Source organism: Gobius niger (genome assembly GCF_951799975.1).
Source record: "Gobius niger genome assembly, chromosome: 7".
NCBI lineage: Eukaryota > Metazoa > Chordata > Actinopteri > Gobiiformes > Gobiidae > Gobius > Gobius niger.
The window spans coordinates 18,840,403-18,867,202 of NC_136858.1; the positions used below are offsets into that span (position 1 = coordinate 18,840,403).

Sequence of the window (26,800 nt, forward strand, 5' to 3'; positions counted from 1 at the left end):
AAATAAAATCATATTTTATGGACTGGTGAGTTGATATGTTGATTAATCACGATCCTCAATCTAATAAAACAATGGTCTCGGTGTTTGGACACCGGACTCGAGGAGGTGTCAGCATTTCCCCAAACAGCCCTGCGCGTGTCAGGCTGCAGAAAGACACCCATAGACTGTAAACAGTAACAGTCACAGTAAAGTGACCATCGTACTAGTTACAATACAACATAATACAACTTTTGAAGTGGAAGTGATTATTTTTATTTTTTTGATTGATTGGACCAATCCGCGCGCTCCTGAGCTGCGTGGTTTTGGAATTCCCCCTCAGCTCGTGCCCAGCCCCTCCTTCGGTCCCGGGGTTTTCCACTGTCACACAGCGGAAGATCTGCCTTCACAGTAAAATAGGCCGGAGACCTTTCATAGGATTGACATGGGCAATTTGCATCAATGCAGATCGATCCATAACTATTCCTGTCATTTCTGTAGTGCTCTGAGTGATCAGTTTATCAAAGTGCGCTGAATGAAAAAACTACTCAGTGAACAGCGCTCCCCGCCCACACTGACTGTGGGACTCATCTACTCTTATTATGAAACGTTTCGGATGTTGATTCTGTGAACCTGAGCTGAGGCCACAGATTCACAACAGCGCAGCACGGAGCTGCTCATCTGTCAGGTAAGACTCCCCTCACTCCTGTTTACGGAGCTTTTGTCTGCTGTTTTGCGCTTTGTTCTGGTCTGGTACTGGCACGCTGACTGGTTTTGCGTTTACTGAGACTTCTGTCAGGGTTTGATCACAAATAACCCAGCGCTTCAGGTTAACACTTACACAACCTTCGCGTATCCGTGCCAGAGATTGAGGAAAAAAGTGTGTGAAAATAGTGACAGGCAGTAAGTCTTTCCCCACCTGTTGGCCTCTCTCTGACTCTGATAAAGTTAAAGTACTTTTCATCTGCAGATGTGAACAGAAACTCTTCTGCCGGAGACACTGAGTAACGACGACTGCAAGGTACTTTCTGTTCTGTTATCTCAGTCAACCATCTTACTACTCTGTGATGGGACATTTGCCCCTGCACTCAGTTTGGTCACAAGTGGTGTCTATTGGGACAGACTTTTTCCTGGGGACTTCCCTTATCCGCAGCTCTGTCAGTCTTTTCTCGCTTGAACCGAGGTTAGTTTAAGACTCCTATTGTTAGTCACTGTTATGGGAATTTCAGAACAATATATTCCTCACTTGGTGCATCAGGACTGTTATGATGCAGCAGTAACATCAGTGGATGAAGCTCCGCCCCCCACAAACTGGAGTTCTGGGGGTTTTCCTTGGCCAAACTTCCAGGAAGTGAAGTGAAGAGAAGAGGAGGGGAGGGGTTTTACCCAAAGTCATAATTGTGCGTTTCCTACTTGCTCAAAGTCGCTTTATAATAAGTATGTACAATTTCAGTCATTATGTATTGACTCTCTGGGACTTGAGCTGCTGCTACTGTCACAAGGCCCAGAGCGTCTGCCCCCCTCAGCATGCATGCACATTCTAACAGCCAAGTGGATGAGGTAGCTAAAGACACAATGCATGAATGTTTAACCACTGAGCCACTGCAGCCCTCTTCAGTGCTTATGGCCTCACTGGTGGTGGGATGGGGTCACAGGGGGTCAGAGCAGAGTGGATCTGAGTCTGGTCTGGAGCAGGACATGAATATGCTGTGCTTGTGTGCTGCAGGATGAACGAGGCGCTGCTCCAGAACATCTACGACAATGATGTAAGTGCCTCAGTAAAGGATTGGGGCAGGATTATGACATTTCTAGTTTGTAATTTGTGCTTGTGCTTAGTGTGTACAATACATGATGACTTGAATGTAAATGTGTCCCCTTGCTATATCATAGACACATTATCTGTATTAAGAATGTCTACCCGCTCTGTTCTTGTGGTTTGTAAAGTTTTTTTGAAAGAAAATCAGAATAGTGACACAATTCCATAGCATTGCTGCTCATCGTCGTCACAGTTTCATTGTGAAGTGACTTGAGGTGTGGAATTTTTTGACATTTGTGAAATAACTCCACGTGACGGGTGCAGACTGTCCTGAACTCGCATCAAAAATCCCACGAGGGACTTGTCATTAATGGTTAGAAATCAAAAGTCAGTTCTGAAATCACTCAGACCGTGCGCGCTGAAGTGACTCAATTCACGAACAGCCTGAACGACACAGATCCGATGTTTTCAAGTGTGACCCCACTTATTGTTAACTCTCTGCTTCCTTCTGCAGTTCAATTTTATGCCTTCATATGAATACATTCCTCCAGTGGACATAAAGACCGAGCCCTATATACCAGAGACAGGTAAGCCCCACATATCTGTCCTGTTCGTATTTACGCACTGAACATGAGTGACTAACGACTCACTCTGATTAAATAATACCTGAAAGTTTGCAAAATAGGAGCGAGAGAGAGTGAAATTTTAAAAGTGAACAATCAAGCTCCCTCCTCCTCCCCCTCCTGATTGCACACATGCAACATTTGGAAATTTGAAATGTAATAATTAAAGTAATGATCATTTTGTCTGTGTTTTAGCTCATGGTCCTTACATTCAAATTATAGAGGAACCAAAACAGGTAACACTAACTAACACTAACGCTCAGTTTTTCTAGGTGTTTAGTTGTTGTTGTTGTAAACCTGCTATTGTTTTTTTTGTTTTATTAGAGGGGCTTTCGTTTCCGTTATGAGTGTGAAGGGCCGTCCCACGGTGGCCTCCCGGGGGCTTCCAGTGAAAAGAACAGGCGAACCTACCCCACGGTCAAGGTATTTGAGCACAGACTACTTCTGTTACCATGTACAATCTTAAAGGAACAGGCCACCATTTTTAAATACTGAGATATGTTCTTACCTTAGCTTAGACGAGTTGATATGTAGCTGTTTGGTCTTTACGCGTGCCCTCAGTCACGTAAATGAGACGTAAAACGCAAAAGTGCACAGACGCCGTTAGCATTTAGCCTCTCCTCTTCTCATCTATGGATCCAAACAGAGGGGAAGTTAGAAGCAACCAAGCTCTTCCATGTTTTCCCTATTTAAATATGGTTACGTGAGCCTTTACACGCTCCAAGTAAAGCCGCGGTCTGTGCTCTTTTACGTGGCACGCGTAAAGACCAGACAGGTACGCATCAACTCGACTAAGCTAAGGTAGCATATCTCAGTATTTAAAAACGATGGCCCATTCCTTTAAACCTTCAATCTGCTCCAACATTTCACAACATTTGGTTTTAGTTTGGACACTTTGCTTTGCGTCTGTACTAAACCTGGAAATGTATTTCATAGATTAATAATTACGTCGGCCATGCTCGTGTGGATGTGCAGTTGGTCACGCACTCGGACCCCCCTCGTGTTCACGCGCACAGCCTTGTGGGACGCCATTGTAATGAGAGCGGCATGTGCACACTGGACATCGGGCCCAACGACCTCACCGCCTCGTCAGTAAACTCACAGCCAACACATTTCTGTCCTAAATGTATTATAAACCTGAGTACTTTTCTGTGTCAGACTGCTATGTGCTCAAATAGAAACATTTTCAGATTAAGTTTTGTGCTGTTGGTGTGACTCTGATGTGGTCCCGGCAGGTTCAGTAACCTGGGCATCCTCCATGTGACCAAGAAGGGTGTGGTGGAGATCTTGAGCCGACGACTGAAGGAGGAGAAGAGGAGAATGACAGGGGGAGCGCTCCACCAGCTCACAGGTACACGCTGCCGTGAGCACCCGCTTCATTTACAATCAGCATCCTCTGTATTGACCTTGTCAGTGAAAAGGGATTGATATTGTTTGGTGGGATGGACTAAAATTTCGTTATTAGTTTTCCCACATTTCCTGTTTGTATTACAAAACATCATATAGACAAACATAATCAGCAATAATAGTTAAAAATAAGGAAGAAGTGTAGAGTGTAGCTGAATGTATCGCTGTTGCCTTTATGCAGATGCAGAAGAGATCTCCTGTCAGAAAGAGGCCAAGGAGCTTGGTCGAACCATGGACCTGAACATTGTGAGGTTGAAGTTCACAGCATATCTCCAGGACAGTAACGGTGGCTTCACCAGAGCGCTCAAGCCGGTCGTATCCAACCCTATATATGACAGCAGTGAGTTTTTGATACTTTTACTATGACATTCCCCCAGAACTTAGATGAGCATTATTCTAAGTAAGTAATTATTTGCCTGCAGAATCCCCAAACGCCTCTAATCTGAAGATCACTCGGATGGATAAGACGTGCGGCTCGGTGCTGGGAGGAGACGAGATTTTCCTGCTCTGTGACAAAGTTCAGAAAGGTTAGAGCCATACAAGGAGCTTGCTCTTCCAAGATTGATTATTATTGATTTTTTTTAAAAATTGTATTGCAGATGATATTGAAATCCGCTTTTATGAAGACGATGAAGGTGGGTGGGAAGCATTTGGAGACTTTTCTCCCACAGATGTTCACAAGCAGGTACGGCCTCACTCACAAAACCCCCGTGATATGATCGGAGTTGATCTCTGTGCTCACCCTCGCTGCTTGTTTGGGCCATCAGTACGCCATTGTATTCAAAACGCCGCCGTACCACAGCGCCGAGATCGAGCGTCCCGTCACTGTGTTCCTGCAGCTGAAAAGGAAGAAGGCCGGAGACAGGAGCGACCCCAAGCACTTCACCTACATCCCCCAGGTCCAAGGTCTGCACTGCACCTGCGTTCTACATTATCCACAAACACAGCTACAGTACATGCACTCAGCATGTATGTTCTGGTGTGATGTGTTTGTGTGTCTGTTTCAGACAAAGAGGAGGTGCTGAGAAAGAAGCAGAAGCCTTTGCCCCACTATGAGAACTGGAGAGGAGGCGGGCGAGGAGGAGGTGGCGCTGAAGGCTTTGGGGGCGGGGCCTCTGGAGCTGGTGGAGGGGGAGGTGGGTGGCTGACATTATGCTGGATCTCCAAAGTGTTCATTGCCTCACAGAAAGAAGGTCTCATGGACAATCCCAGGTGGTGTGGCCTTTCTGGGGGAAGTTTTTTTCTTCACCCTGGGTAGTTGTACTTTTTAAGTTCCCTTGAAAAAGATTCTGAATCTCTGTGGGACTTTCCTGGTTAAATAAATAATGATAATTTCCCAAATTCTGTTTTCTCTACGTTTTGTTATTGAAATGTATGGAGCTAATTTAAAGGGGCACTACACTATATTTCTCGATGCAGTACACATTACCAATAACAGTGATTTTAACTTTTATTTTGATCTGTTCAGGTTTTCAGTTTTGTCAGCACATGAACGGAGGAGGGAGCTACCCATTAGGGGGCTTCACAGGATATCCAGGAGGTACGCAGATGTCCTCCTGTACTCCTTCAGATCCACAGCAGACTGAAGACGGTACAAGGCAACCTGCGGGACAAACCAACACACTATTGCAACAGCGCCTCTTCCAGATAGGTACAGTTTCTACAGTTTCTTGATACATTTTGCTCAACAGAACTACCCTGAATCATTTAGTGCTGTTACCTTTCATAAGGCACTTGACATTTCATATGAAATCTTGTTCAGTATATGTGTAAATCCAAGTTTGTAAATCTTTGTCTGTGTGAAGCTGTGGGCCTGCAGAGTAAAGCGTCCCAAAGTGCGAGGCAGACGGCTGCGGCTCTGCTCCAGTACTGCAGCAGTGGCGATGTCCGTACGCTCCTGTCCATCCAGAGGCACCTGTGCGGCATTCAGGATTCCAATGGAGACACGTGCGTACCATAGGCTATTGCTTTTGAACAAGCTTGAGTGTATGCATGTAGAACAATTGTGCCAACCCCAATTTTAACTAAGCTCAGGCCATCTTTGAATCTTGAGCCTCACCCTTAATAACCCAACCTGAAACTTGTTGGCTTTGGCTTTTCCCCCAGGCCTCTGCATCTGGCTGTGATTCACCAGCAGAGTGGAGTGGTCCAGCAGCTGCTCCATACTCTCATCACCGGACAACAGCAGCACCTGATCAATGCAGCCAACCATCTCAGACAAGTACAGCCCCCACACTAACGCTGATCATTGATGACTGTATTGCTCTTACACACCAGACAAGTTCTTACTTTGCTGTTGTGCTTGCAGACCCCACTGCATCTGGCCGTTAGCTTGCGGCAGGTCAAGGTAATCGATTGGCTCCTGAAGGCAGGGGCAGACCCCAGCCTCTTGGACAGAGATGGTCGGAGTGCTGTTCACCTGGCCGCTTTGAGTGGAGATACGTCTGTGCTGCGTGTGGTGCTGGGCCACCTCAGAGAGGAGCACGCTCACCTGGTCAATACCCCCGACTATCACGGTAAGATCCTCAAATATTAGAGTAAGAGCCCCGACTGTCAGAATAACATCACAGACAAGTTATTTAAATAATGTTTTGCCTTACAGGACTGCAGCCGCTGCACCTTTCTGTCAGGAGAGATGGAGAACGCTGCCTCCGGCTGCTGGTGGAGAGCGGTGCTAAGATCAACGCTCCTGAACAGAAGAGCGGCTGTACTGCTCTGCACCTGGCTGTAACCGAAAACCTGTTCAAAGTTGCTTGCACCCTGATCACAGAGGTATGGCAAATGGCAAAAAATCAGACCTGTATCATTAAAGGTCCCACTTGGCTCTTGGCAAACTGATTGAGCTGTGAGCATCACTGAAGTCATTGTGCCTCCCTTTATCTGTGTGCAGTTAAAGGCAGATGTAAACAGCTGCACGTTTGGAGGCAACACACCACTGCATTTTGCTGCGAGCCAGGGCTCGCCGACGCTGTGCTCCATGCTCATCGCTGCAGGTGTGAATAGATCTCAAGTGCACAATCCAAAGTAGATTGTGTACGATGCAATTAAACAACAGAGTCCTTGCACCAGTTAACAGTGTGCATGTGCTGTCTTAAAGGAGCTGATAAAATGCTGGAAAATGACGAGCCGCTCAACTTCAGTTCTTCCTCTGATGAAGAACAGGACGAAGCAGATGGAGAACAGACTGAGTCAGTGTCACAACCAATCAGCTCCCGCAAACGACGAGCAGGACACACTCCTCTGGACTTGGCCACATGCCAAAAGGTGCAGACACGCATTTAATGGATTCTTTTAGAAAGACACATGACAACAAATTACCGGTAAAGCTAATACTAATACTAGTGTCTTTCTAAAAAAAAAAAGTGTAGTAGAGTATTTATGGAAGTAAAATCAATGCTGTCTTAAGGTAGCATAAAAAGAAACCTAAAACCTAAACAAATTGCTCACCTGTTTGTCTTGCATTTAGGTGAGAAACCTGTTAACACCAAAATCTGGTCCCGCATCAAGTCGTCACAGCTTCAAAAAGAAGAAACCTAGCAGCTCCGAAGGTGAGAAAATGCTCCGTGCCCATTACTGATTTGATATTTATGTTCAAAATAAATATTTTCTTTTTGTATTCCCTTCATCTACCCAACATAGAAAACATGTCAGTCTCCCTGTTGACTGCAGTCCTCAGTTTTTACTATTATATATTATGTATTTGTTGGGTTATTCAGGTGTGTGATGCATCAGGTTCATTGTGTGTTTGTTTCTCCCGGAGGATTCATTTAGTCTGAATTTCTGTCTTGTGCTTTTGCAGCATCAGTAGAGTCTGGCCTGGACGGTGACACTCTGACACGTCTAATGGAGGTGCTGAGTGTTCAGGACATTCCTTGGAGAAGACTGGCTGAAAAGCTGGGGATGATGACCCTAACTCACCTGTATGAAGACAGCCCGACGCCCTGCAGCCAGCTGCTGCAGCACTACCAGGTGAGTTAGTGAATTCCTCATTCATTCAGAATCTTTTGCCTTTTGAGTTCGTCTGGTTAGGGTTCAGGTGAACTCTATTACCCCGTAGAGAAACCTGTCCTTAGCTGTATGGTCCTGTGATGTGTCCCAGTTTAGAGTCCATTAAAAAATCCAATAAATTAACATTTATTAGAAATACAATATTGGAGCTTATTCCCATTTCCTAGATTGTAACTTTATATTAAGTCAATGTTCCAAGTGTTAATCATGAAGAAACACAAAGAGCTGCTGCCCGGTATGGCTCTGGCTCCTCTCTCCTCCTGTCCTCTGCTCACTTCTTTTTCCACTGATCATCTCAAAGAAACCAATGTGCACGATTGTACTGGAGTACGTCCATGAGTCTGTGTGAAACTGTTAATCAGCAGCTTTTGAAGTTTTGTGCAAGGTTTGGATTGTTGTTGATGTCCAGCCCTGTTTTTGTCTGACAGAAACAAGGAAACATAGACTTGTGTCCCGCTTGAAATGACCTCTTCAGCTTCATTCACACTGCTGCAGCATCTGTCACATATAGACCCATTTATTCCTGCCGCAAAGCCGGACATAATTCATTTAAGAATTGTGTTATTATGACAGATGTTCATATGATGGAGATAAAATAAGGGGAGGACTACATCATGGTGTGAATGTCAGAGCTTCTCATTGTGTGTGTGTGTTGCAGCTGGGAGGAGGTCCAGTAGAGGGACTCATGGAGGCGTTTCAGTCTCTGGGCGTAACAGAAGGAGTGCGTCTGCTGAGAGACAGCCAGAGTCGGGAGGACAAGCACTGCACAGGTCAGCTTCTACACAGCACGAACTGTAAGCTGCACATCACTGCCACATGTTTGACCACACTTCACTGTCTCCCCCCAGACACTACAGTGGACAGTGGCTTTGGCAGCCAAGCAATGGAGGATGAGGAACAGCCAGTAGCCTCATAGTGGGCTGGAGTCTCCATTTCAAGCCATTGTAGAGAGCCGAAGACCACAACAGGAGCTGAGGAAGTGGTGCTTCTTGGAGACCATCTTTCACGTCTGAACCAAGTCACAGAAATTAGTCATCATTCTGAAGGGGAACAAAAAGAAACTTAAATTGATCTAAAGACTGTGGTTCTTCCTTTTATCAAAATATTGCCTGACCTTGATGAACTGAAACAGTTACGCTGAAATAGTTTCTTCCTTTAATATTTCTCTCACTACTTTGACCTCTGCGTTCTGTCTTTGGAAACTGAATTCATAGTTTTGGACTGCTCTGTGGAGGAGGCTCTGCTCTACAAGAAATACCCAAACACATATACAGTAGTATATTGCCCAGAAACTTGACATTGTGGATAATGTTCTGTTACAATCAAGTTTTTTGATTGAGTAATTACATCACTTTTTGATGCTTTAGTAATAACAAAATACCAAGTTACTTTGACTTTGTCTTCTGGTTGTCATGTTCTTCCTCCTGGTGACCAGATCTACTCTTTTCTGGTTTGTTGTTGTGTAAAAAGTGTAATTCAAAAGAAAAGTTAACCAGTAATTCATGAGAATGAAGTGTCAGAAAAGCGTCATATCCGTGAAATTATATCACTATTTAATTTTCCTACTTGGATAGAGAATATTTCTATAAAATAAAACTATTCTGTGCAACCGATTTAACTGATGTTTATTATACAAAGTGAAAACTATGACATTATATATTTCAAATATTGTTTATTCTTTGATGTGATACAAATACAAGAACCCAAACTTGAGGTGGACGTTATGTACAGCTGCAGCAAGAACTCACCACAAGGCTAAAAAAATAGAATTTCCAAAATATATTAACTTTCGCTGTTGGTTGAAAGAATAAATAAATTGCTTGGTTTGAGATAGTTTTTGTTCGAAAATACTAAATCAAAGTACCCTAAAACGCAGCCGATGCTAACTGCGATATGGCTTTTCAATGTGAAGTCATGTACACTTCTGCATAACAAGCTCTCAGCTTCAGGTGGCAATGGCTGTGCACAGTCCCACAAATCCAGCAGCCATCCAGACAATGGCTGTGTATACTGTCTGACAATACTGATGGAAGGAACAGCAACCGGCCACAGCAGAAGGGACCCCCTGGACGCAGAGTTTACAACAAGAGATGCTCTGCCAACTCACACTCTGCATCAAACACAGTACAGAAGCACAGGAACACGGGGGACCCTCGGAAACTAATGAAGAGAAGTTGTGGGTGTGAGAAAAACAAACAAGGTTGGCAACTTTACATAATATCTCAATTTGCACAGAGCAAGTTAAAAAAATATGTTCACATTCGCTAAGGTGACGTGTTACATTTACAAGAGTCAAAATGCTGGTTGGGGCCCCGGGTGAAAGTTTGTTTCGGGCCCAAAGAAACCCCTTGGAGCAACAGCCACAGCAGATCCCAGAAGTCAGACAACTATAGGAACAGAGGTTTCCTTTACATGTTTCTGTCACCAAAACTGCCAACCTGCATAAACACCTGATTGGACTTAAATAATTGAGAAACAGCAAACAAATACTCTTTGCACCACTCGAAAGACTGAGTCAGTCAGGCGAAACTGCTAACCACTCTGCCACAAACAAAGTCTAAATCAGTCAATGTTTTGTAATTGCATTTGTGAAATTCAACATTAGCTAATTTCACAGGAATGTACTGTTCAGTCCAAAATGTAAAGGTAATACTCCGGCAGAGAGAGGAGGGAAGGATGTCACAATACTTTGAGTGAGCTCACAAAAACACAAGCACTCAGTCAAGAACCTTAGTGATACTCCTGGGAATATTGACTGGAGCTAGGAATGCGTTTGGTTATGGAGTTTTAGCCTTTTTGTACATTATAGTGGATATACTTTATCTACAGCATTGCAAAACTTTTCACTGGGTCTGATTATATTTCACACAGATACAGCTCAGACTAATAATACAGCACTGTGATGCTAGTTCATAAAATATGAAAAATACAATCCACAACATAATAAAAAAGCACAAAAACAATTTAAAGTGCTATATGTTCAAAATATACATGTTACTCCCGAAAACAAAACAACAAACACAAATATAGGTTTGAAAATTTGCAAGGCAACAGCCTTCAGGAAAACAACACTAAAGTGCCCACAGCCGGGGGGTTAGTGTGTCCAAGTCGTGTACTGATCTCAGATCAGCCACAGTAAAGTGTTGGCTGTGAATGTGAGCGGATCTGGACAGTATTACTGTGATGTTGGTGAAGGGAGAGCACTGGGGCAGTGACAAAATCTATGTGGAGTGATCTGTCCCATGTTCTGTCACAGTAACATGAGTAACACGAGTCCACACTGTTGTCAAAAATACACTTGAAGTAAGATGGTACTTTGACACAATCAGAAAGGAAAGGGCATAACGCACCGGTCAGACTCCACAATGAAAGTTAGTGGAGTGTGATTGAGTTCAGACGATGGATGACTTCATTCATTTCACATTAGGATACTTGATTCTTGCTTTCTGCTTTGCTGTCTGGCTTAGTCCCATTCTGACTCTCTTCTTTGGTCTGAGTGGAAATGACTTTGAGGCTCTTGGACCTGCTGCTTGAGCCCTTGTCCTTTAACGAGCTGTACTGGGGCAGGGCGGGGCTGGAGTGGGCCCTTTGGAGGCCACCTTCACTCAATAGGCGGCTCTCAAAGGCAGAGAGGTCCTCAGTGCCAAACTGAAGCTTGGCTCTCATCAGCATGGCATAGGTGCCGTAACGAGTTTTCTGTGGAATAAGAGTGACTTTACTATGTGGTAAACACAACTCAACCCGAATGTTTGGATTTTAAGTAGTGTAAGAAAGTCACGAGGGAAACCAGACAAGGACATAATTTTCACCATGTGCCATGAACCCTATGTAATAACAATTTGTGTTAGCATACCTCAAACTCCAGGTACTCCTGCCGCTGTCTCTGCTCCTCCACCTCACGACCTTTCACCTTAGAGTCCGCAATGAGCTCAGCCAGCTCAGAGGACACAGCTCGGAAACGGTTTTCATGTGACTTCAGCTGCTCTTCCTGTGAAGGCGTTCATATTTCAGTGTAGTCTACAATCGTAATAAAATTTAAAAAATTGCAATGAGAATGCACCTGGGACAGTTTGGTATTGGACCCTGGGAGCAGGGGTCGGCTGAACCTCTTCTGAGAGCCTATGGCTGGTGGGAAGGGTGGGGCTGAGAACATGGCTGATACTATGTTAATGCGAGTGATCCAGGACTGCATCTGCTCTGCACTCCTGCAAAAATACACAACTCTTCATGCATGCACAGTGGCCATTGTGTTACTGAGACATATGTAATATGTCCATAAGCCTTATACTGGGATTGACAGTTTTTAAATGAAATGCCATACGGAGCCTGGAAGAGGAAGACCCTCCAGTCTGCGGTCCTCAGGTAGAAGACGTTGGCGCGTTTGCTGTAATCCGCGGCTCTCATAGCCAAAGAGTGGTGGATGGACACTGCATTCTTCAGGTCCTCCTGGGTCAGCTCCTGTCCTGAGCGGTACTCCTCCTGCACAGCATTGGTCCAGTTGTGAAGGTTAAGTTACAACTTGTTCACGTGTGTGAAGAGCGGATACCTTCTGCAGGTAGAGAACCAGGCCCTTGAGTGTGCCATAAAAAGATTTCCATCCCCTTTTCCCTCGTGGAGCTGAGGAGAGAATTGCTACATTCAGCAACATTTCTTTTTCTTTTCATAATAGACATTGACCAGATTCCCATCAAGTTAGATGTTTCATTAGCCAAGGGACGCTGTTGCTACTTCTCAGGATCAATATAAAGACAACTCATGCATGAGGCGCATCCTCAAATCCCAAAACATTTGACTTCAAGAAAACATAATAATAATAATAATAATAATAATAATAATAATAATAATAATAATAATAATAATAATAATAATAATAATAATAATAATAATAATAATAATAATAATAATAATAATAATAATAACAATAACAACAACAACAATAATAACATTAACATTAACATTAACATCCACTGGTCAGAACTCTTTTATTTTAATATTTAGATTTGGGCAAGTCAGGCAACTGTGTTTATTTAGGCTAAACTTACTTCTCTTTCCATCCTGGTCAGCGTGGACTTTGCGCACCAGGAGTCCGCTCTTGTAGAGCTGCTCTTTGGCCTGCTGGGCCATGTTGAGCAGAGAGTTTTCGCTGTGCCCCTGGCGCTTCAGTGTGTGGGACGCTGAGTCTTTCCGAGCATCGGGGGCCATAGTGGCCCCAGGCTTCTGAGCATCCTCCTCATCACTGGAGCACACATATAATATGTCCACATGAGAAACTCTTTACTTTTATGGTTCATCTATCAACAACATGCAAATTTTGCTTCACTGAACAGCAAACAAAGCTAAAGACATTCTATGAAAAACGAGACCAGCAATCCCCAACAGGAGGTAGACTTTTAGCACATTACCATACAGACACCTTTAACCTTCAAAACTGACTTTTTATGTAGTTTTCAGATTTGCACTTTGATTATTGAATTTTTCCCAGGGGTCTTATCTAATTATTTATTCTGTTCTGTTAGAAGAGTGCATGTATGTCTGCACTGGTTTGTCACATGTTATTTCTGTAATCTCTCTCATCAGAGCTGAAGTTGAGACAACCTCTATAGCAGTGCAGTATTACTTCTTACCCTGTGTAAATATGCACACAGTAGTCAGTACATGGGGCAGTTGGACCAAAGAACCATTGTTTTGCTGTGAGTAAAGTGATGAAAACGCTCCACAGCTGAGCGGAGCAGACGATTGGACCAGGCACAGATGGCACCAGCTCCAGTCTGTGGAGACGTGAGAGCTGCACGCAATGAAATGGTGGCTCTGTCGGGCTCACTGCATATTTTTAACTACAATAATCTCCAAAGACAACTGCATACCTTCATTACGATTACGACCTAATAAGAGTTATGACGAATGCACACACTGTGTTATAGGACAGTAGATAGTTTTGCATTTCTTGAGTTGCTTTCATTTTTGAAGGAACACTTGTTTTGTAAACTTGCTAAATATGCTCAATTGATTCATGATTGGAAACAAACCATGATCGGTGCAGAGAGTTCGCTTGTGGGAGTTCACAACTGTATAGATGCTGACATGTAATTATTAGAAGAAACAGAAGGAGCCGTTACCATGGCAACAGTGGCTAAAATAACACCGCGTTTGGATCATAAACATCACATGAGCGGCGCGTAAACAAGTGTCAAGTACTCACATAGTCCACTGCAGTTTCTCGCTCCGTATGGATGTGTACAGTGTCTGCAACACAAACACAAAACACAGTCAGCTGCCAAACAGTTCGTCACATTACCAACTGGTCTGTGGGTATTACTTGAATAACGTTGCAATGATGTGACCTCAGGACAGACCAGAAATCTTATGTTAGTATTTGCCTTTTCACTGTCAAAATGTAGATGTTGTGACCTTTTACATGAAACAAATACAAGCATAAATATGAATGTCTTCTCAGTGCTAAACCTCTGTGCTAAAAGTCTGTTTAGCGAATCTTGGTCACACCTCACCCCCGCACTCTTGACTGTGTTGAATTTTTTGTTAAATTTGAAAAGTCCTTTGTTATGTTTTTTCAGCTTTTTGAGGACATCGTAACATTGACATTTCACATTGTACAGAAAATTATGTTTAAATATTGGAAACAGGTCACATTTATTCAGCTAAAGCTAAAAACAGCTTTTGACAAGAATGGATCTGTAATGAAGGCAAATTTAAAAGAGCAAAAATGATTGTGATGCTCTATGTAAATGACATGAGCAGGTGTTTTGAGCTCTTTAGAAGGAAGCAGAATGAACATGTAAGATTACTCAAGCATGAAGGCATAAATGAACCGCAACACCATTTTTTAGAAAAAGGACAATTAGAAAATGCTTAAGAAAAGTAATTTTAAAATAGCATCTATTATGAGGCTTTTAAAGTTTTCCATCCTGAACAAACAGACAATTCAGAACGGACAGCCTTTGAAGTTGAACTGTAAGGCTTAAGCTCACACTGCCAAACAAATTATAGCAAATATTTACCATCACTACTCACAATATTTGGCTCAAACTTCGACACATGTTTTAAGAGCACTAGTAACAACAACAAAACTAGAGGAATCAATGTGATGTAAATAACATGTAAGAAAACACATGCACACCATCTATTTACGGCTACAATGGGTAAAGCAGAATAGGAATATTCCGCCCATTTGGTACCGAGAAAGCAATGGAGTCTCGCTGGACCTGCTTGTGGTATGTTACTCATGCAAATACAATAGAGACAAAACGATACAGACTCATTTAAGTTTGGATGCTATCCAGTCAGAGGAGCCTAAATGCGCTGATTCATGCACACCTGTATCCTCAACTTTTCTTATCATCCAAACTAAGGCTGGGGAAGAGTCCTGGGCGAGGTGTTACCTTCTTGCTACGGTCCTTGGACTTGGGCAGCAGGTCGGAAAAAGCCAGAGGCTTAAGTGAGCAGGAGCGCTGCTTTCGCTTACTCCTGAAAGTGTCGGCGTCTCTGGAGCTGCGGCGGTTCTGAACCACACACAGAGAGCGGGAGCGGGAGCGATCCGTCGACTGAATGCTGTTGACTCCGAACATTTTATCTAATTATATACAACTAATATTTTTATGAATCTAGTTATAAATGATCATTTCCACAAAAAGCCTTTAGCCTTGGTTGAGGAGTTGGCAGATAAAGCCCCCGCTGTGATGGTGCAGAGAATCAGACGTTGACTAATGGTCCCACGGTCCTCTGCAGAGCTGCATTAGAATTCTGGCTGCCAACAGCGAGAAAGATGACAGAAAGCTCTTCAGGAGTGAGGACTGAAGCTTCACATGGAGTACAGCTGTGTGCAGCAGTCACACAGAGCAGATTAAAAGCAGCAGATAAACAGTCTATTCAAATACTGCTTGAGGTCGGATGCTGCAGTGTCACTCCAAAGGAATCCCTCGTCTCCAGATCCTTGTTACCGCGGAAACGGTTCAGCAGCTCCAAAGATGCACCCACTCACACACGCCCACAGAGCTCGCAGTTTTACAGCTGCAGACTCACGGGTTAAACACTGGTATCCTCGTCTGGACAAACACTACTGCTTTTTTTTTTTCGCTCCGAGACGGCTCTGTTCCGCCTCCCCCGCCCTCACTCCATCTCTCTCCCTCTCTCTCTCTAAATGCGCAATTTCTCAAAGTTACAGTGGCCAATCAAAGCTTCTCTCAATGTCTTTCATCCTTTAGGAGTGGAGCCAGTAATGACTGTGAATGACCTTATCAGACAGCCTACATGCATTACATTAGAGAGCAGGTAAGGTCATGCATGCCGCATCTGTTGATGGGAGTAACAGGCTGTTTTCCCTGCGCTGCAGGACAGAGCGCTTTAAGAGATCATTCACTGCTTCAAGTATAAGACTACTGTATACCACAGCTTGGTCTGAATATGTGCACTTTCTTATTACTATCGCTAGTAACTTTTAATGTGTGTTTCTACGTGGCTACATTTAAATGTGTGGCTCCTGGAGACACAAATTTCTCCGGTGGGGGTTAAATAAAGTATTTTATCCTGTCTATATAAGTGAATGTAATGTGCCGGTGTGGGTGCATGTGTCTTGTAAGTGTGTACCTTCAGGAGCTCTTTGGGGAAGTCCTTTCCATCATTGAGCCCTTCTAAGTTAGAGATAAACTGGCTGCAGGACATTCTTTTCCCCACGTTCTACACACACACATACACACACACACACACATACACACAACAGCAGCATTAAGCATTAAGTTCACAACACTTTCACTAGACTAGAACAGGACTTGATTATGAAATATAAAGTATTATCCACATGTATGACACTGGTTCTTCATGAAAGGATTTATTAGTCCATTTTATAAAGCTCTGTGTTGAGCTATAGTAAGAGACTCACATTTCCATGGAGGTCCGAGTTGAGCAGCATGACAGCACAGGTCAGAGTGTGGACGCTGTCTGTGGAGCAGACACCAAATGGATAAACAACCCAACTCGCTCGATATACTTTCAAGCTGAACTGTACCAACTCCAATACTACACATTTACCAACTATACTACCTATACATACAATCCTGGCTTTTTTAAGTTCAGTTGTCATGAAATTGAAAGGATTTTTGGTGAGAGTGGCCACGCACCTTCTGTGTTGAGGCATCGAGGATTACACTGTATATATCTGTGAGAGAAGTGTGCGAGGAGACGCTCTCGTTCCTGAGTCTCTCCCACCAGAGCCAACCGCCTCAGAAATAACCTACACATAGAATGACCTTTAATGATATATCTTTATCATTCAACAGGTGTGAAAACAGTGAGGGCAACTGACCTTAGAGACTGGTCAATCGTGAGTTCACTGAAATCAAAGAGGCTCAGGTACTCCTGAGCAACCGTGCGGCTAAACTCGTTACTGAAAAAGAAACAAAAACATGGAAACAGCTCAAATACAATTAGATGTCGCTAACTCTTACTCACTTTTTATTGAGGTGTCGTGCAACGTCCGACTTCTTGAAGCCATCAAGGCTGTAGAGGCGCTGGGCAAGCCGCTTGGCAGCCTGCAGGTCTGCTTTGATGCCATTCAGAGGGTCGATGCTGTCCACGCGAGCCAAACGCTGTGCCACATCAGCCTGTGGGTACAGCAGCTCTGGAGGCCGCTTCACATGCTCCCTGCAAAACACAAGATTCTCTTATTCTACACACGCTTGTCTATGAACTCTATCCAAATGCCCAGTGCATTTTCAAGTGTTTTTCAGTGTTTTTCAAATAGAGAAGCTGCTATAAAAACAAGCAAACAAGACAAAACTTTAAAATGTAATGAATGATAAACAAACAAACAAAAATTCACTGAAATGTGTGCTTTATATTATTAGGGACTCCTCATATTCACCTATGTTTTACGTTCGGTTCATCTGCAAAAGCTCATAATGTGCATCATAATGTGCTATCATGGGCCATTATAATTCTATAAAAAGAAAATGTGGACTATCTCATGGAAACATATAACATATTACAGTTAAATGCTAATGCTAGTTGTTACAGCGGTTTAGTGAAGCAATTTGATCACAGACCATAAAGGCATGAATTAATATAAACAAGAATGCATGTTTTATAAAGCTCCAAAGCTACAGATTATATAATTACTATAGCAAAAAGATTTAGAATTTGAAATGAAAAAAATCTGGTTCATAGAAAGATGACCCAGATTTGTGATATTGAGTTGTTTGGACAAACTTCCTCTCCTTTGTCTCCAACAGGAACAGTCCCAGTGAAGCCCAGCTCAGCTCGTTCTGAAAGAGTGTTTGTAGTCTGCACTCTCTACCGTCACAGAGCTGGTAATCTAGCCGGTTAGGTACGGATTCAGCTTATTTTGAGTGAATGAATCAATATACTAGGCCAAGATGTATGAGTATAGAAGCTTCATTGGTATATAACTTTCTGATGAACCAGGGAATGGAGCCTGCTCTGCTAGATGAAACCAACAGAGATTTGAAAGGGTCAAAAGTTGACCACCTTCATTGTTAAGCAAAAACAGCATGTCCCAGCTCCATCAGTTGCTCAGAAAACATTGAAAAGCTGGAGGAGACTCACGTGTATGAGGCCAGATATAGCGGAGTGTACAACTCTCTGTCCTCCTCCAAAACTCCTATGTGCCAACACAGGAGTCTGGCCATTAAACAGCCATAGATGACCACAAAACCAGGCCAAAATCCAAGTCCATTCAGTGGCGGATCTAAAGACCTGAAAGGGGCCGCTCTAGCCTGTCCCGCTGACCCACTCGCCTCTGCTCCCCTCTGGTCGGTCCGGTGCCGAGTTGTGGAAGGGCGGGGCTTCCTCAAGCTCCACTCTGCTCTGTCCTTCCTCTGCATCTCCTTCCCTGCTTCCTCTCTTTGTTAGACCCCATTTCTACACAATATATGTGTTCTGGTACAAAAATACATCTTTTATGAATGACATGCTGTACAAAATAAAAAGCTGTCTCTGTCCGGATGCGAGTTACTCATTGACCAGCAATTAAACTTTTTGCAACCAGTCTTCAATAAAGAAATAACAGGAGAAATAACAAAAAGATATTCAAAATAAGGCTCATGTAAAGCCCAGGTTGTGGTGTTTATATAAAAACCCTCAGCACATTTAACAGGACCAGATGTACCAGATTACTGACCTCAGTGATGGAGCAGAACTGACTTTTTTAAAGCCATCTTTGGGGGCCGTGTCTTTGCTAGCTGTGGCCTGGCCCTGGGTCCTGGAAGTACTTGGGGAAACTTCAGAGGATACAGCTGAGAGGGGAGGGCAGGACAAAGGGGCGAAGCTTAGGTCCATCAGCTGCCGTGCTGTGTCCGAGATCTGTGTCTGCACAAGCACAATTCTGTCAAATACTGACCCTGATAAATATACAGTTAAAATCATCAACAGAGTTAAACATGGTCTCTAATGGTCACAAATAGCAGATTCCTTTACACATACCTGTATTTCCGGGGTGAGTGTGGGAAGGTCAAATGTAAAGACAGAGGTGGACCCAGTGGTGAGGACGTCCACACTATCCAGACTGCTGTAAGATGTTCCCTTGGCCCGGTGCGACTCCATGATGCTTTCAAAATGGCGGCTGAAGGAGTCCAGGTTACCGTCAGAGGAACAGCGTGGACTGGTTAAGGACACAGGGGACTTCAGGGGGCAGTGAGTGTTGGGTGCGGTCTCCAAAGTTCTGGACAACAGTGATAACAACAGACATCTGTCAAAAGCCTGGCCCCTAAATGATCACGAACCTGGACTGTACACAGCAAAGCCAGGTATCTGACTCACCTGATCGTCTCTCTGGAGATTCCCCTCTCATCTCGTCCACCAGGACCCACTCTGGACCCCTCATCTTTGGAGTCCTTCCTTTTTCCTTCTACATCCTCAGGACTGAAACTGGAGGCTCCTAGAATACTGCGGCCACTCCCAAAGGCAGAGTCGACCTCGACTTCATTCTCCTCAAACACCTCTTGTTCTGCCTGCATCACCTACACAACAGCAAACAATCACTTACACCAAGTCACATTATCCAGATCCTTGAATATACAGTATGCACATGTTGAGAAGTCATAGGTTGCAGAGGGTTGGTGATTTGTTTACACTTAACCAGCAATGGCTCATTCTCAGTGCACAATTTTTGTTTTTGTTCAGAACTTTTTGGCCTGTAGCCTGTATTCAACAGGACAGCACAGGGTGAAAGGGGATGAATTTCATACATTTTGCCAGTCGAATTAGGCTTTCAAAAGAGTGCAAATAGAGATTATCACAATTAAAATAGATTGCGGTGCCACAAAAACTGAAGGTGCAAACATTTCTAAATGAGAGGTTACAATGCACCCCTGTAGATCCGGGCCTGTGCGCGAGGTACTTTAATCTTGGCTTAACGAAGCAGCTCAACTCGATGGAACACAGGGACCTGAGCCCATAGCGGTGGGGACAGTATAATGGTCTGCCATATGTTTATCGGCTGCACTTTCTCAGTGCTCTCTCGACCTCAATCTCCCTCTGTCAGTCTTTGTTCACAACAGTGACTTTTCTCATCTACACTGTTTGACCAAAAAAGTCGGCACCTGGATTTGAAGTGTTATGATGTGGGGTTGCTGCACTTGGTCAGGTCTAGGTTCAACAACATTATGAGCCCAAAGAATGAGATCTGCTGACGACCTGAACATCCTGAATGACCAGGTTAGTGCATCTTCTTCCCTGATAGGCACAGTCCAAGATGACAATGCTGGGATTCATCGTGCTCACATTGTGAAGAGCGGTTCAGGGAGCATGAGACATCATTTTCACACATGGATTGGCCACCACAGAATCTAGATCTTAACCCCAACTTTGGGATGTGCTGAAGAAGGCTTAAAAATTAATGCAACACACCTATAACTGTAGCACCATTACATTCTTGTCTGTCTTCTCTCCTTTAAACAACAGTGGCATGATGATTTCTAGGCTCTGACAGACATTTTGACCAAGACTCGAGGCAGATTAATACATGAGACAATCAAAAGATCAGACCTGGTCAAGATCCGTCTCCCGGTAACAGCGCAGAGGCACCGCGTCCAGGTCGGTCTCTGAGTACTTCAGACTTCTGCGGATGATTCCAGAGCTGGAGCCACGAGAGTCAGGAGTGAAGAGTTCCACCTCAATCTGCTGCACTTTGTGATGCAATAACCTCTGCCCCACCCTGTCCCCGGGTGCACGGATACAAGGGCCAGTTGAGTGCCTGCTGGGAGCCACTGAGGTACCACCTGTTCAAAAACATACCGCGAGTCCTGAACTGAATTTTTTACAGACATTTTTCCCAAAATGAAATTATGCAATTCTAAATAGAGTTAGAGTGCTGAGGCCGCATATGGAAGTGATGAATGTGGACTGTTTTAAATATAGTTAATCTCATGCAGATTGTTCAGTACCTTCAGGACAGCATTCTTCAGACGGAGCCCCAAACAGAAAGTCCCACTTGGCTTTGGCGATCTTCTCCGACCGCACAGTTGAACCCCTCAGAACATGGTTTGTCTAATCAACAAACATATAGTTAGTCAGTAGTTAGCCTTATAAACATAGTTTATATATATATATATTAAAAAAAAGAACTCAAGGTGATAGTAATGGTAAGTAAAAGCTGCCACCTATTTCAGTTTTTATTCACAAAGCACACAGAGTAAATGGTGTGGTGAGTCTCATGACTCAGTCCAAAAAAAACCCCAAGGGATCCATGATGTGTGGTATTTGTTTAACAGAACACTACCATGGTTAAAAAAGACAGCAGCCATTGAAAGATTTTGTTTTGAGTGTACAGTCCATTTTTTAAGGATGGTTTATTTTTATAACCAAAGTCAAAGAAAGAGCAAAGATACAGAGTAATGCGGACAAAAACAGCATAATTCTCAGTTTACACATAAAACTGTACAAATTTAGAATACTTTGTCATTTATCCACATTAACTTTATGGGATTGAGATGTCTCTGGGTGCTAAGAGGGAGCCGGAAAGAGCCAACAGTTAACACACAGACTAACAGAAAAGCTACTAAGACTCTAAAACCACACGTCTAATTTACCAGCTACTGCTAACCATGGGGAGGGACCTTTATATGGGGAGGGCATTTCCATCCAACCTTTGTGCTTTTGCAGTTTTCTGAGCTGCTGCCCGTCTGTGTAGGACCCAACTTGCAGGGGGCATCCGCACGCAACCCTCTGGAGGGCGTACTGGAAAGACAGACTTTTTGATGTGTATTCCTCACAGGCTTCATCTCCTGTCTCTCTCTGGAAGTTGTACTTTCACATTTCTGCTCATTGAAAGCACTGTACTCTCCTCTCTGCGCCTCACACTTGGACGTCCTGTTAACAGAGATGTGCTGACGGCCAAGGGTACTCCTCCTGGGGACATCAGGACTGCTGCTCACTGATCTGGGGGAAACTTGGTGGTGCAGTCTCCTTTCTGCACAAGGATACTGGTAATTTTCAGTGTTTTCAGGTTTTAGGGCATTACTAAAACCCAGAGAAAGGTCTAATGGTATTTCTGGACAAAGAAACGGATCTATGTGATTTAAACTAGATGGTAAAGATAAAGATTTTGAGGATGAGAGGCATTTTGGGGATAAAAGGGGAGAGCCATATCCTCCCATAGTCTGTGGTGATCTGAGGTCCTTTATATCAGTCTGGTTATGTGGTTGCAAATGGTGAGGGGCTTTCTGCAAGTGATGACCTCCATTTGTTGGTCGGTTATCACAATAAAATGTCCTATTTGCACTTGTGCTGTACAGTATATGTGGGTCTATGAAAGGCACTGGGGAGGTAGACATCATCACCTGATCTGACTGAGAAAATCTACTCCCATCAGCAACAAAATTTAAGCCTTTTCCTCGACTGTAGCACAAGGGAACATATCGTTTTTCGTTTTCAAGACTTTTTATGGTTTGCTCTTTATGTCTTTGGTTGGGGTTATGAGAAAGCTTGCGACACTCAGCAACTGAAGTGCTGCCATTTTCATAGTGATAATTTTTGCTTGATGTCTGGAAGGCATTCCTACAATCGTGGTTTGTAGGGATGTTGTTTGAAGAAACTGTGTGATGGATGTCTGTGGGTTTTCCTGCAGGTAAATGTGGCCCAGTATTCGATTTGGTGTGTTTGCTTGCGCTTAATGGCTGATGGGCGTTAGGGGAAAACCTACGGGCAGTCAGTGATGGAGATGCTGCAGGAGATCGGCAGCGCTGGGGTGTGTGTGGTGCAGTGACCCCAGTGTGACCCTGAGCCCGGGTCACTTCATACTGGCTGCTCCTGGAGGGAAGCAAAGTTTTTTTTTGGTTCTGGCTGATCGATGGAGATGATGGCCAACGGAGTGGAGGCTGCTGATGTTGAGGCAGGGTAATGCTGCCATTTTCATGGCCATAACCTTCATAATTGCGCTTGAGCTCTGGATGTCCAAATTCTCTTGAGGTCCTGTGTGTAGCATCTTTGGCCACAGTTTCAAATGCGCTCCTTCTGTATTGTGGGGGGTTGGTGTGGGTCTTGTTCACAGGGTGGTTAGAAAACGAGCAGTATTCTGGATCATAATGCCAGCCGGGATCACTGTTCCGCTTTTGGAGATTGATATGGTTTTGAAAAGGATTGTCTGTGTCATATGGATACTGAGGAAGTCGCTGGCTCCCTGTGTTGACGCTGGCTTTTTCTACATATCCATATCTCACCACAGACGTTGTCCCATACTCATCGTCTGCACCATGGCTGTCATAAAACCTTCTAGAACTGGTTGGTGTGGAGGGAACAGACCACCTTCCAACTGCAGACGATGAAGGCACCCATTGATGCTGGGAATTACCGTCACTGTAACGAAGATACGGTCCATTCAAGACAGAATGGGACATTCCAGGGGTGTTAAAATCAGAGAACTGTCCCACACTGCCACACAGTGAGCTCCGGCGAGCAGCTGTTGTGGGACACCTGGCATCACTCTGGTGTGGAAGCTGAAAGTTGACAGAGTGCCTAGAGGAGCAACTGGAGAGAGGCAAACTTTGACTCAAAGCCCTGGATCGATGTGGGATTCTTGGAGAGAAATCCGGACTGTGACTAGGACTAGTATGGACCACCTCTCTCTTCAAGTGGGGAAGAACATCAGGACACTGAAGCATCCGGAGGTTATTCCTGTGGTCTCCTATGAGCAGCTCTTTGCCCTCTCCCACAGGCCTCACCTCCACATACAAATGGAGCACTTTATCCAGCTGTGACATACTGGACACAAAGTTCGTCATGAGAGTTCAGAGTTGTAGAGACCAATGGTCAAGCTGTTGTTTTGGATGCAAATATGACAGCATGTCTGTCCTTTATCTGAAGGTCAGGTTCAACAGGTCTGGGTTATCCTGCAACAGCACAAAGAACAACATAGTTAGTGGTACTGTAAATAGAGCTTTGTGATGCTCAGCACAGACCAGCATTAAATCTACAGCTTGATAAGTAAACATCTAGGTACCAAATCATTTAACAATAACACATGCATATCATAAATATGATTAATAAAACAGATCCTCAGCCTGGACCATAGAAATGGTCAAATGGTTGGATTTAAATATTGTAAACAGTTGAGAAGGTGCAGTGAAACACGTGACTGAGTCGTCTATTATTAGACTGGTTAAAGTAGCTTAACCACAAGAGAAAGCTGCAGCCAGACCACTCGGCTGTAGTGTCTCATGTCATATCAGGAGTACTCTAAACTCAGTACTTCGGCCCACACAGGTGCCCTAGTGCACTTTTGATGTTTCACACCAGAGGGCTATAAATCCTCACGCTGTCATTGTACACAATTAGGCATAGAACACATTAGTAAGTATTTGATATTATATTTTACTTACAAAGTGAACACTATATTAAACTATTAACACTATATCTAATGTCAAAGTAAGGACATACTTTGAAAAAAGCAAAACTGTTTCAATGAAATTACTTCGATTTCAGAATCTCATTCAATACGCCTGTCTGAGACAATAGCTTTCTTCTGCTAGCCCTGCACAATATTGTATTATTGCTAATACAGAAGTGGGAAAGTTCAGTAATAGAAGCAAATATAGAATAACTGTCCCAGAGTCATGCATCACACTGTGGCGCACCAGTCTGTGGCATGAGCAAGAGCCTGACAGATCTGAACCATCACTCTGACTGTATATTGTTCTCTCTAATGCTGTAACCTACAGTGTGACATAATATTGCAGCCTACAGTGTGCGCGGTCACAGCCTTACCTTTGTGTGTCCTTGTAGTTGCCGTGGAAACAGCCTCATGTCTGTCCGGCAGCCTTTCCATGTTCTGTTTACAGCTCTAGTAACCTTCTTCTCTCCTTGAGTTTTGTTTAGGCTCATCATGGAATTACACCTTAACATATCCCTCCCACCCCACATCTCCTCTCCCCTCTCCCCCTCAGACTAAATAAACCTCCGCCCCGCCCCCTTTTAGAGCCAACCAATCACATCCTCCTTAGCCATCTAAACAGCGACAGATGGCTGTGTGGCTTAATAAAAGGTGGAATAAGGTAGTCATGCCCACTGACCTGTTGATTGGAAATTCCAACACAATAATTCAATACAAAAGATTACATATTAATATATAGTATACAGTATTATGGAAATGTAAGGCTTTGGGACAGCCCAGCATAAAAGGGGGTGAAGAGCAGGGAGAAACGTTCAGCAAATTGTCAGAGCCAGGACTCAAACTAATAACACTGATGAACAGTGTTTCATGTGCATGGCACCAAATAACCTATTTTGATTGTATTGATGTCAGAATTGGGACTGCAAAGATTCAGTAATTATACCCTCACCTTTTTTCTTCATAAATAAAATGGAAAAACAGAACTGTGATTTTGCCTTTTTGTTTCACTCTACACAGTATTTCTTAACAAAAAAATAATATGGCATTAACTTTACACTTGGGGTATATAAGACTGTAATGATTTTGCAATATATATCGCAATATTTTGCAGGACGATACTTTTATGTCGGTGGTGGCTTATGGGATGGCACATAGCTCCTAATCGCCATGAGGGACCACCAGATGTCCCTTTAGCATAGGGACCTCTGGTGGTCCCTTTAGAATAGGGACCACCAGAGGAAGCACACAGGCTCCTTTCCCTAACTTCTTCCTTACTGACAGCCCTATTCGGACACTTCTTGTCATCGCCTTAGACCTCCTACTAATCTGCTCATTTTGAATGTACCCTACATTTTTCGCCTCCCATTCAACGCACAGGTGGTGAGCCATTTTTTGAGAGAGTGCTGTCATTTACATATTCTTACGTAAAGCTCGGGAATGTGCATGCGCGCTCTATTGGGTCCATTCCAATCCAACAAAGTTTGTGAAAGATATGATCTTTTTAATTTTGCTCAAAATGGCCGCTGAGTTGTTGGCTTGTCATGATCATGCCCAACATTATTTTTAAAAATTGAAATGATAATCTTTAATTGCAAAAAAAAAAAAAATTCTAATATTAAGAGTTTAAATTCACAATGCAGCTATGTGCTAAATTATGTTGGGGGGTTTTCTTGCAGACCTATTTGCGTATCAGTGAATATTTGCAAAACGATTTTGTATTTACTACAATTATAGTATTACAAATTCTGGTAATTTTCAACGTAGAAATTGAAGGAAATAAGGAATAAACCGGGAATTAACACACCTCAGTGTTGCTTTTTTACAGATAGAAACTGCAGCAGAATCTGATTTGATAGTTGTACACTTAAATGCCCATCACAGAGAGAAGAAGTCTCAAAGAAATCATCAACGCCGTGTCTGAGAATCAGGGTTTGAAGAAGACAGTGTTTTAGGTGTGTGGTCAGTACAAAGAGGGGGTTTTGAAAATGAAATAGACTTATTCCATGTTATCCATTTTGCGTACACAGTATTCACCAAACTTGTGCCACTAGATACTGGAGTGATGGTTGTAAGAAATGCGCCTCTGTACACCTGTTTTAGATGAAGATGAAGATGTGTGGTGCCTTTAAGTAGTCTCTTCCTCACCGCTGTATCTGCCTCTGAGGTTGGGACGGA

General features: G+C 43.6%; 2 protein-coding genes across 2 annotated transcripts; one reads left to right on the forward strand and one right to left on the reverse strand.

Moving 5' to 3' along the window:
* The first annotated feature begins 591 nt into the window (after nt 1-591).
* nfkb2 (nuclear factor of kappa light polypeptide gene enhancer in B-cells 2 (p49/p100)) lies at nt 592-9,156 on the forward strand. The gene is made up of 24 exons (XM_079559483.1): nt 592-664; nt 947-997; nt 1,703-1,742; nt 2,247-2,319; nt 2,551-2,591; nt 2,680-2,778; nt 3,292-3,443; nt 3,591-3,706; nt 3,944-4,102; nt 4,185-4,289; nt 4,362-4,447; nt 4,530-4,668; nt 4,770-4,898; nt 5,231-5,413; nt 5,568-5,709; nt 5,869-5,983; nt 6,071-6,278; nt 6,365-6,534; nt 6,653-6,755; nt 6,860-7,026; nt 7,229-7,310; nt 7,562-7,731; nt 8,429-8,540; nt 8,619-9,156. The coding sequence occupies exons 3-24, from the start codon at nt 1,704-1,706 to the stop codon at nt 8,684-8,686; spliced, it is 2,658 nt and encodes an 885-aa protein (XP_079415609.1). The 5' UTR covers nt 592-664; nt 947-997; nt 1,703; the 3' UTR covers nt 8,687-9,156.
* Nucleotides 9,157-10,146: 990 nt separating this feature from the next.
* psda (pleckstrin and Sec7 domain containing a) lies at nt 10,147-25,135 on the reverse strand. The gene is made up of 19 exons (XM_079559516.1): nt 25,000-25,135; nt 21,885-24,125; nt 21,183-21,285; nt 20,785-21,017; nt 19,558-19,757; nt 19,222-19,459; nt 18,920-19,107; nt 17,233-17,424; nt 17,087-17,167; nt 16,902-17,014; nt 16,664-16,722; nt 16,372-16,461; nt 13,970-14,013; nt 12,813-13,006; nt 12,317-12,387; nt 12,092-12,249; nt 11,831-11,975; nt 11,624-11,758; nt 10,147-11,466 (listed from the first exon to the last, which is right to left on the reverse strand). The coding sequence occupies exons 2-19, from the start codon at nt 24,015-24,017 to the stop codon at nt 11,194-11,196; spliced, it is 4,650 nt and encodes a 1,549-aa protein (XP_079415642.1). The 5' UTR covers nt 24,018-24,125; nt 25,000-25,135; the 3' UTR covers nt 10,147-11,193.
* Nucleotides 25,136-26,800: the final 1,665 nt, after the last annotated feature.

What these genes read in the sequence shown, in the direction of transcription:
- nfkb2 (XM_079559483.1), top strand. Translation starts at nt 1,704, where the DNA reads ATGAACGAGGCGCTGCTCCAGAACATCTACGACAATGAT. An exon ending in TTATAGAGGAACCAAAACAG is followed by an intron (nt 2,592 to 2,679) that starts GTAACACTAACT and finishes TTGTTTTATTAG; the next exon opens with AGGGGCTTTCGTTTCCGTTA. An exon ending in GGAGGACAAGCACTGCACAG is followed by an intron (nt 8,541 to 8,618) that starts GTCAGCTTCTAC and finishes GTCTCCCCCCAG; the next exon opens with ACACTACAGTGGACAGTGGC.
- psda (XM_079559516.1), bottom strand. Translation starts at nt 24,017, where the DNA reads ATGACGAACTTTGTGTCCAGTATGTCACAGCTGGATAAAGTGCTCCAT. An exon ending in GAGAAACTGCAGTGGACTAT is followed by an intron (nt 13,007 to 13,969) that starts GTGAGTACTTGA and finishes TGTGTGCTCCAG; the next exon opens with TGATGAGGAGGATGCTCAGA. An exon ending in AGGAGTACCTGGAGTTTGAG is followed by an intron (nt 11,467 to 11,623) that starts GTATGCTAACAC and finishes CTTATTCCACAG; the next exon opens with AAAACTCGTTACGGCACCTA.